This window comes from Ramularia collo-cygni, assembly GCF_900074925.1.
Source record: "Ramularia collo-cygni strain URUG2 genome assembly, contig: RCC_scaffold10, whole genome shotgun sequence".
Taxonomy (NCBI): Eukaryota; Fungi; Ascomycota; class Dothideomycetes; order Mycosphaerellales; family Mycosphaerellaceae; genus Ramularia; species Ramularia collo-cygni.
In genome coordinates, this window is record NW_019716264.1 from 663,195 (window position 1) to 673,587 (window position 10,393).

The 10,393-nt window shown below is 53.4% G+C and overlaps 5 protein-coding genes; 3 read left to right on the top strand and 2 right to left on the bottom strand.

Annotated features, from left to right (window-relative positions):
- Nucleotides 1–139: 139 nt before the first annotated feature.
- On the top strand, nt 140–2,286 carry RCC_06813 (uncharacterized protein; the record flags this gene model as incomplete). XM_023772073.1 has 3 exons in its annotated part: nt 140–388; nt 440–1,862; nt 1,937–2,286. 3 exons carry the CDS (start codon nt 140–142, stop codon nt 2,284–2,286), a joined length of 2,022 nt encoding a protein of 673 aa, XP_023627841.1.
- Nucleotides 2,287–3,682: 1,396 nt separating this feature from the next.
- RCC_06814 (uncharacterized protein) lies at nt 3,683–4,768 on the bottom strand (the record flags this gene model as incomplete). XM_023772074.1 has 2 exons in its annotated part: nt 3,683–4,631; nt 4,710–4,768. 2 exons carry the CDS (start codon nt 4,766–4,768, stop codon nt 3,683–3,685), a joined length of 1,008 nt encoding a protein of 335 aa, XP_023627842.1.
- An 894-nt stretch (nt 4,769–5,662) lies between these two features.
- On the bottom strand, nt 5,663–6,079 carry RCC_06815 (uncharacterized protein; the record flags this gene model as incomplete). XM_023772075.1 has 2 exons in its annotated part: nt 5,663–6,001; nt 6,059–6,079. 2 exons carry the CDS (start codon nt 6,077–6,079, stop codon nt 5,663–5,665), a joined length of 360 nt encoding a protein of 119 aa, XP_023627843.1.
- A 178-nt stretch (nt 6,080–6,257) lies between these two features.
- On the top strand, nt 6,258–6,947 carry RCC_06816 (related to 50S ribosomal protein L17; the record flags this gene model as incomplete). XM_023772076.1 has 2 exons in its annotated part: nt 6,258–6,473; nt 6,534–6,947. The coding sequence occupies 2 exons, from the start codon at nt 6,258–6,260 to the stop codon at nt 6,945–6,947; spliced, it is 630 nt and encodes a 209-aa protein (XP_023627844.1).
- A 1,234-nt stretch (nt 6,948–8,181) lies between these two features.
- On the top strand, nt 8,182–8,572 carry RCC_06817 (uncharacterized protein; the record flags this gene model as incomplete). XM_023772077.1 has 2 exons in its annotated part: nt 8,182–8,399; nt 8,458–8,572. The coding sequence occupies 2 exons, from the start codon at nt 8,182–8,184 to the stop codon at nt 8,570–8,572; spliced, it is 333 nt and encodes a 110-aa protein (XP_023627845.1).
- Nucleotides 8,573–10,393: the final 1,821 nt, after the last annotated feature.

The window sequence follows — 10,393 nt, forward strand, 5'->3', positions numbered from 1 at the left end:
TTTCGCCCGCACAACAAAACGAGAAACGAACTGCCATTCATTCTCCTCGAAACATCGTTTGAAAGCTTCCTTCTTGCAACCCTAGTTCCAAGAAATCAAACCAACAACACAACCCGCCCATCAAGCATCCAGCAACGCAATGGCCGGACACACTGCTCTCCTCCGCCGCAAGGCGCCGACTGATTTCGATGATCAGTCACAACTCACCACCGGCGGGCAACGCAAACGACAGAAGTTGAGCCACTCGGAAGGTGGCAGCACCTACGCCGTCTCGCTGTACGAGGCGGAATACCAGCTGAGCGACGAGAAGCTCACCGAAGCGGAGACGATTCGCAAGACGCGCGAGATGATCTGGCGCGCCAAGCAGACGGCGGTCAAGGATAGAAAGGTATGCTTCCACCTCGACCTCGCACAGAATCTAGCTGACCACGCCGGATAGATCGCCGCCCTCCTGAGTGCCAACAGCAAACTGGCCTCAGAGAACACTGTGCTCCGCACCGGAATTGCCGCGAAGAGGCTGTGCGCGGCGCAACGAAAGCGCACATCCCAACTCAACGCACAACGCGATGCACTCGTGTTCGAGGCGCGGCTCAGGGACGATAACAGAGTCGCGCACATTCGGTACCTGCGACAACTCATGGCGGGCCACAAGGGCAGCGTGATCTCGCTTGAGGCCGAGGTCAAGTCTCTGCGCGCAGAGATATCACAGGCTGAGGAAGAAACACGACAGCCCAAGGCCACCACGCCGCCTACGGCGTACACCCAGACTCCCTCGACTTCTGCAAGCTCTTTCCGCGCGGGAGCAACATGGTCCGCGGGCACCACGCCAATGGAGTACGATCAGACTCCATTGACCCCTCCACATTCTCCCGAGGTGGAGATGGTGGATGCTCAGGACTCGTCGGGGTCCTGGATGAGCTCACCGACGCCGTCCGCAAGGGGAACACAGTTCCCACCGTCCAACATGAGCGCGCAGCTCCCACCATCCTCCCAGGGAATTCGCATCCAAGGCCTTGCTGCGTCGAGGTTTGCGCCTCCGCAAGCATCACAGGATGATGTCACCATGGGTGACGATCCGTCGCCCTCGCCGGTAGCTGGCACAAACAATCCCGTCCAAGCTACGACTGGCCACCCTGCAGCGCCATCGAACCCTGTGCCACAAGGCACTGGTGGTTTCAAGGAGAAAATGGCCGCGCAGTCGGCCGCAATGCCTCCGGCGAACGCCCCGAAGAATGCTCCCACTGCGCCAAATCCCGTCCAGCGGGCTGACGGCAGACCGCCAGGTGCGCAGAAACTGTTCCCTGCCCGTGCGAAGCCTGATATCTTCACGCCGAAGCGTCCGTCGGCCTTGGCGCAGGTTACGTCGTCGGCGTCGATGAGCGCCGCTGGCAGCTCTCCGTCGTCGACTCGGCCAGCTGGCGCGAATACTGGCGCTCCAGCAGCAGCAGGCCATACTGCACACACGAAGGCACCAGCCGCCGCGCAACCCTTCTCGAGCCAAATGACGCCGCCGAACCCAGGCCTTTTCTCCCCGGTGAGCAACGTCTCTGTCACGAGTCCTAGTTCCCAGGGGGCCGCGTCTACCACCAGCCTCAGCACGTCCCAGGCGAAGCCGGGAACATTTGGAGTATCGAGCCAGCGCGCGCCTGCTCCTCAAAATACCGCCAATAATGCCCAATCGCCACAATTTGGTGCTACACCCACGCCGGCCACCAATTGGGCACCCAGCGTGAAACCAGGGACCTTTGGACTGTCGAGCAAGCCCGCTCCTGTCCCCCAGAGCACCGTCAATAGTGCTCAATCATCACAGCCTGGTGCTACATCCGCACCAGCCACCAATTGGGCGCCCAGCGCAAAACCAGGTACCTTTGGAGTATCTAACAAGCGCGCTCCTCCCCCGTACGACCCCAGCGCCCCATCAGAACAAAGACGGTAGGCAAGGGAAGTCGGGATGCTGTGATTTTGGGGAGCGAGAGCGCCGCTGAGGAGAAGAAGCCGACAGAACATCAACATCACCACCAGACTGCTACTGTGGAAAGCGATAGAGATATCCCCACCGCAGAGCAGATCTGGAAGAAGACGCAGCTATACTCACAAACACACCACCACCCACCAAAAACAACAAAAAACAACAACAACAAGACGCCTGACGCGATAGGTCGAGATCTCCATCTCCCCGCCGAAGAGCCGATTCTGGAAACTCCCCAAGCGTTCCTTACCAACAAACAAGAAGACAATGGAGGAAAGGAAGCCAGGATTGCTGCTACTGCTGCTGCTATGGGTTGAGATTTTGAATCTCCCCGCTGCACAGCAGTTATGCGCATACTGGAGGAATGCAAGGGAAGACGGGATGATGGAGCTTGTTGATCTCGGTAGTTCTTTAACAAGAACGGCCTCGAGAACCACGCCCACTACAGCCTAACAACAAAAAGGAAAGGATTGGAGGAAGGAGCTTGTAGATCTCGGTAGTTCTAACGAACGGCCTAGAGAACCACGCCCACTATACTCTAACAACAGGACAAGGAGGAAAGGATTGGAGGAAGGGAGCTTGTTGATCTCGGTAGTTCTACAACGAACGGCCTGAGAACCACGCCCACAACATCCTAACAAACAACAGCAAGGAAAGGATAGGAGGAAGGAAGCTTGTCGATCTCGGTAGTTCCACGACGAACGGCCTCGAGAACCACGCCCACTACAACCCAACAACAGGAAGGAAAGGATTGAAGGAAGGGAGGTTGTTGATCTCGGTAGCTCTACAAAAAGAACGGCCTCGAGAACCAAGCTCACAAAGATTAGCTCAATGTGGGGAGGGAAGGGTGGGAGGGATTTCAATTGTTTAGAGGAGAGTCGACGGGTATACTGTACAAAGCATATCATATCAAAGCAGCAGGAAATTACACAAAACAGCGCTCTTATCATTGAACCACATACCATATACCACCGTAGTAGTAGTATATGCCGAACCTCCCCTTCTATATCATCCCTTCAGTTCGATTCAGTTCAATTCAATTCAGAAATATCTAGTAAACCCCAGGCTACAATTCCGCCCGTCCGTCCGTCCGTCCGTCCGTCCACCCATCGAAACTCCCCTATCGCCGCTCTGAACAAGACATGAAGAAGAGCTCATGGCGCGATGAATAGTTACTGATGAAATTTGACGGCAGAATCCATCTATTCAACAATGTGATTTTCTATAGTTGAGACGCTGGGTTGTTTTTGAGGCAAAAGAGAGTCGGGATGTCGAGGACGCGGTGAAGGAAGATATACCTTATCTGCTTGCTTGCTTGCTTGCTTGCAGGCCAAGTCGTGCTATTTGATGCGACAAGTCCGGCGCGAGATGGATGTAGCTCACTTGCTTTTGGATTGAAGGGAAGCTAGAAGAGGAGATGGGATGGCGACTTGGTCACTTTCTTTKTCTCTTCTCCATGCTGCTTGCCATACATCTCCGAGGAGGAGGATGTGTGACTGCTGCTTGTGCTGGTCATGTTAGAGTACTCTAGCTGGCTGGCGGATCTTTCGAAAAGCTCTTCGGTACGTTCACCACCTACAGCTTATTTGATTCTCAGGAATAGATAAGAACACGAGAAGGAAATCATTTCTAAAATCAGACGTTTCAACCTCACGAGTCAACTTTCATCTCACAAGGCTCTATCTATCGTATCGAAAGTGCTTCTCCAATCAACTACATCAATACACAATCCWCGTGGGCATTTTTTGGCTTCCATGCATGCCACCCATGATTCCAATCCCGATACGCGTCCCTCGTCTGCCCCAAAGCATAACTCTGCTTCCCCGGCCCGCGAGTCAAGTCCTCGAAGTGATGCTCCGACGCGGTAACTCCATACTTCATCTCCCAGCGTTTGTTGTTCAAGATTTTCCACTTTCGTGCGACGATGCCGACGTTGGCGTCCTTGTCATATTTGTCGAATAACTCCAGATCCAAGGCTTGCTGAAGGACATTCGCTAGGGGGTGCTGAGGACACAGACAGTTGAATTCTTGGAGAGTTGGTTCCACGATGCCCAGGTAGATGATTGCGAGTTGGAGGACTTGATAGTTGAAATTTGCTGGTCCCTCCTTTGTCTGATCTCTGACCTGTTCTTCCCACCTCTCCCAAGGCGGATTTCTGAGTTGCTCCATGAGCGGGCAAAGTCCTGGCCAGCGGAACTGCTGAGCTTGAATGCCGCACCGAAGCAGGGAAGGGATGAATGTATTCCAAATGTCGATTAGGTTGGAAAAGTCCAGGTCGACCTTTTGGAAAGGGTAGCCCGGCTTGTTGTTGACAATGGTGAGGCTCTTGATGCGCCGCACATTCTCCACTCCCAGACGAGAGAGGGTGTTGATACAGCGGTTGTAGCCTGCAGGTTGCGCCAACTTCCTCGGCGAAACATCGACGACGATATCGACACGGGCGAGAAAGATGGGCATGCAATGCTTGCGCAACTTGGTGCAAACCATCATGAAGGCGGGCGTGCGGCCGAGATTGACGCTGTTGTGGGGACGAGTGAGGATGTGTTTCTTGAGGAGATGAGACCGCCGGATTTCCTCCGTCATGTCGACGAATAGGTATTCGAAGGTTTGATCGAAGATTTCGTTGGGGCAAGTGAGGAATTTGGATGGCTTGCGGGTCCTTCTGATACATGGTCAGGTCAGGTCAGTGTCTTCCAATTGGTAAGTCTGTTGTATGTGGGGAGGGAAGGGGAAGGCGTACCGAGGTGCAGTGGAAGAACGACCCGATGATGGGGCAGGTGCCATTGACTCTTTTGCCATGGATATGGCAGATATGAGGAGGGCGGAAGAACGGAGGGGAGGTTTTATGGATGGCCAGGTTTGCCATGGCAGGAAACATCAACAACATTTACTCGTCTGCCTTTGTCATGGTCGGGGACGAGAACGCATTCCATCCTCATTGATGAAAGACATGCCCAGCAAAGAAAGACATGGAAGAGAATGTCATGTACCCCAGATAAGGTAGCTGGTGGAATTGCGATGGTATGTGAGCGACAAGCATCCATCCATGAGGTACTTCCATGAGCTCGGCGAGACCCAAGCGTAGTAGGTAGGGTTAGTTGCTAGATGTACCATTGTTGTTGTTCCCCATGGGTAAGGTAGTATCTGTAGCCTGCTGGGACACATTCCGGGCAATGGAGCTGTTGGCTTGGAATCCCATAAGATACCTGAGCAGAGTGGGATGGGCATACTTGTCCCGCACTTTGATAGGAGTAGGTCCACCGCCAGACGCGTCCTGCCACGACTTGGCCTGGCTGATGAACGACATCTCACCTACGTTCTCAAGGCGGAGGTGAAGGAGGGATCCGATAAGTTTCTCGCTCCGTAGCTGAATCCCCGCGTCGGTTTGACGGCATTGAAACGGACTTCACTATGGGCCTAAGGTAGTACCCACCGCAACACACACTCTCTCGGGCGGGAAGGACGTTGGGATTGAGGTCACTGGCCATGCCTTTCTTGCCGAGTCGGCGGTAACGGTGAGCAGCGATGGAATGCATCTTGCCTCTCAGCCGACAAGGAAAGACAATCCACAATGAGGTAGGTCCATTTAATCTGGAATACTGACCTGCTCCTTGGCCTAATGCACCCTTCCATCCTGTATCTTCGCTTCGCATAGCTCTTCTCCCCGGGTATCATATCGTCTCATCTCGTCTCTCACGGCGACTTATCCACCACCTCCTTGGTCTTATCATACGCCCTCCTCCATATCCTGCTCACGCCCTCCTCCACCCTCTCACCGACCCCTCTCCAATCCATTTCCTGCACTTTCCGCACATTTCCCTCCAATTCCGCATTCCACCGATCCTTAGCCGTCTCCCAGAGTCCCGCGTCGATAACCCGTGCTGTAGGTGGGGGGAGAGCGGGTTGGGGCTCGACAATGTTGTTGAGGAGGTGGGATTGTTGGCGCAATAGGACGGATTGGTAGCTGCGATTGCGCGTGTGCAGGGAGGCGGAGAGGTAGAGTAGGGTGGCTGTTAGCGTGAAGCCGCCGAGCTGGATGGAATGTCAATGTGAGTTATTCTCCTCGTCCGATTGATGGATCATACATACCAAGCCCGTGGTGAAGCCCATGTTCGTCGTAGGTTGTTGTGGTGATGTTGGAATAGCTCCAGGACATGAGCTCCAGGGTTGTGCTGGACGGACATGGTCGATCAGTTCGGCATTGGGACCGACTTTCCGTCGCCTCACTTCACCTCTCAATTCCATCTCCAATTCCATCCCATCTGTCAACCACATTAATCTTCTCAACATGGCCGGCGGAGCGGTCAAATACCGCCATCTGTCGCGTGATTCGGCCCATCGACGTGCCCTCCTCCGCAATCTCGTCACCTCGCTCATCGAACACGAATCCATCCAAACGACATGGCCCAAAGCCAAGGAAGCCCAGCGCTGGGCCGAGAAACTCATCACCATGGGCAAGAAGAACACCGAGGCCAGTCGACAAAAAGCCCAGGGTATGATCTTTGTAAGAGTCCTGTCCTCCCCTCTATCATCCATCCCCACCTATTAATCCCTTCCCTCCCAGACCAACGGCGGCGTAGCATTGAGCAAAGTTTTCGGCGACCTTGCCACACGATACGCATCCCGACCCGGTGGCTACACCCGCGTCCTCCGCATCGAACCCGCCAAGGAGGATCAAGCACCCTCGGCCATTTTAGAATTGGTGGATGGACCGAAGGATATGCGCATGGCCCTTACAGCAAAGACCATTGCGAATCTACGTGCAAAGGCCGAGGAGAGGGGCGAGACGGAGATGAGGATCAATGATATGACGGCCCATAATGTGCAAAAGGTCACACGGTTTAGGGAGGGTGGGGAGGAGGCATTGGAGGCCATGGTGCAGAAGTTTGAGGCTTTGTTGGAAGAGGACGATGAGGGGGTGGAAGAGCTGCCGAAGAAGAAACATGTCTATCCCAAACAGGAGAGATCACGGGGATAGAGGGGATGACGGATGATGGATGCTAGCAGAGGGAGACATGCACATGATACCCCGTGGGTATCGTATCACATACCGACAGAATTCGGGAGGAAGAGCAGGAAACCGCTGGTCTCCCGCCCACCTGCTGCAGGGATGATGTATTGCCGGACCGGCTCACAATGCCCACCTCTTGGATGTAAGAGAGAGGTCAACACGAACACGGCAATGGCACAGAAGCCGCAAGCTGCCCGCCCGAGATGATGACATCTTGTGGCGCTGTATATCATTGTATATACCTATACAACACCCTCCGAGAGACCTTGGCTGAATCTTCGGAGCAGCATATTCTCCTCCCGACAGCGACGAATTGAAACAAACACCCTTCGCCCCATCCGATCATACGTAAAGACCCCCTCCTCCACGCCAGTAAATGCGAAATACTTCTCAAGAGGTAATTGATGTGCAAGGTCTCCACCTAACGAGTGTGCATTTGGAGGCTTGTATTTGGTACTGGCGATGCTGGCATCACCTCTCTCCATAGTCTCCTTTGAAGTGCACTGCTCTCGACGGAGAAGATCATACTGTTGAAACCCCTCGAATATCCTAACCGATCACCCTTGTCGATTCTTGGGGAAGATAGGCATCAAGCACCAAGAGCCTTCTACTCGCAAGCAAGTAATGTCGAGGAAGATCTCCTTGAGAAATGACTGCTTGCGCTTCCTTCTCCTGCAGGAGATTATGGAAAGCCGGCCTTCCCTTCTTGCGTGGAGACGGATGTCTCGCAGTGTTTACAAGCTGAAGAACGCCTGGGCAAGGAATGTGTGGCTCAAGAACACGGGCATTCAACATACACTCCGCGCACAAACGGGACGGCATTGGTATCTAAATCCTATCAAGATGAGAGAGCCGCTCATTGGAGCTGCTTAAATAGTTGGAAAAGTTCGGTTTCGGAGTACTCGGCTACATCAACGGCGGCTTCGTCGCCGCTCCCTCCGCTGCCACCACCACCACCACCACCACCATCATATGCTCGTCGCTTGGATCCGTGGGGGAATTTCGACGGATTACCTTATTCCTTGCGAGATGCATCTTGCAACGCCCATTAGTTGTCTTCACGCAAAAGAAACGCCTTAGAGCGCCTTTTTAGTGGTCGAGAGCGTGGCAGTGATCAAACGGCGCGCTGAAGACAGAATACCTCCTGAGTCGCACGCATTATTGGCGCGCATTGTGCGGAATCAGCGCGTCTGTAGCTGCAATGGCCAACGCCAAGAAATCCGACAGTGACGTRGCCGTCGAGATCCCCGCCAGCAAGCCAAACACCACTCCCGCAGAAGACGAGGACGAGGAGGAAGACTACTACGAGGTGGAGAAGATTTTCGGCCACAGGACCGTGAAGGGTGAGATTGAATATCGCGTCAAGTGGCTCGGCTACGTTGGTGACGAGGAGAAGACGTGGGAGCCAAAACTTAACGTGTACGACTCCCATCGCCACTCCCAGATATGCAACATGTGCAATGCTAATCGACAGCAGTGTTTCCGCTGCCGAAGCTCTCCAAGCGTACCACGCCCAAATTGGCGGCGTGCCACACCCGTCCGGCTCCTCCCTGGAAGATCCACTTATCATCGTGGACGAGCCCGAGAAGTGAGAATAACGTCGTCGTCATCAAAGAGAAGAAGAACTACAAGAAGTTCTCGAGGGTCTCGCTCTGCGGGGAGATTCCCATTAATCCTTACGCGTGAATGAATTGAATTGGATTGGATTGGATTGCAATAGGAGTCCTGATCAAAATCCATCCGAGCCGATGAAGCTCACTTCAGACCACTAGCAACATCATCGACATTAACATCAATTCTTGGATCCCCGTCGGCTCGAGGGTATCGCCGAGCTGCTTAGTCCTTGCGAGAAGCACGCAACAGCGCCGCGTCATTCACCTACACAAAACCTTTGTTTCRCGCTAGACAGCAGGACATCATCCGCCTACAGCTGTAGGCGCGGCTCTCGAATACGTTGAATGGGCGCTCTGTATACAAGCAGGACGATACTACTACCACGATCAGATTGGGAATAGGGAGCGGCGATTGTCGCTGCTTAAATAGTTTCGAAGTTTGAATTCGGAGCGAAGAATAACAACAACAACAACAACGACAGATGTCAACCATCACCACCACCACCACTACACTGGAGCGCGCGCGATCCGTTGAAGTTTATCGTCCTGTTGGACGTAAGCAGGAGCCGAGGAAATGACCTGCGAGRGGCTATTACTAGCCTGCGTGAACGACGCRGGTTGAAGAGGCTGCGATCAAGACAGCGCAACGTCGGTGACAGAAGACGACTCGAGAGTTTCAACCACGACCAGTCCAGCGATCTCCACCATCACTAACAACGATCCCGGTCGGATCGAGTCTCGATAACATCGCCGAAGTATTTCCCTTTGCGGGAGGCATGCCATACCGCCCTGTCTCTTCACGCAAATGTGACCCCCTGGCCACCGCCTGGTAGCAGAGACGTCTCTTAGTCTCGAGGACGTCAAACATGCTCTCCCCGCCTTAGTAGGACAGCATTACCATCGCCAGCGCCGTGGGACCTGAGAGTAGCCATATTAGCTGTTTAAATAGCTCCGAAGTTCGAGTTCGAAGCTCGCAGAAACAACAGCAACGACAGCAGCAGCAGCATCATCATCATCATCATGGTCACGAGGGCCGGCGGTCGGCTGGTACGGCATGTGAACAACGCGTAGAATTACAATTCCGATTCGTAGGACCGCACTGCTGTGTGTCTTCACGCAACGTAGAGTTGGCGGCCGGAATCTTTACGCTCGTCTCCAACGAGAGATGGCGTGAAGGGTTCGAAGGGAGAGTCTGTGTCGCTGCTGCTTTACGATGGTCTTGCGAATGCTGTTGTCGTTGAGAGGATATTCAAACCCATCGATGCCGAGAGAAGGCATGATGCAGACAAGGTGGATCACCTGTGTTAGTGCGGCCTAAGCTTGACTTGTAGCGGCGGTCAATCTTTAGCAAGACTCATCAAGTGAAGTGGAAGCCATCCATGGACGGGCTCTGTCATCAGTCATCCATCAGTCGTCAGCGACACGGTTACTTTGAAATTCAGTCCAGATCTGGATGGACGTGCCGCGGCGCCATCCGAGATCGGAGGCCGGGCCAGTGTACTTGTTAGTATAGTTAACTTGGTTAGTAGTGGTTAGTTAGTTGGTTAATGGTTGGTGTGGTTAGCTTTTAATAGCCTGTTAGTTATAGTTGGTTAGAGGGTAGTTAGTTACCGGTAACTAATAGGGAACGCTTCCGATTAGCTCTATTTAGTACGGAGGTCCGTATTATCTTTATTCCGGCCTTCTTAAGTAAGTAATTGTTATTTATATTATTATTAATTTAATGCTATTTAGCGGCTAGCCGGTTCTAAGTAAGGGCGTTACTAATTAAGTAACTCTTTACCCTCTAAACGATAGATA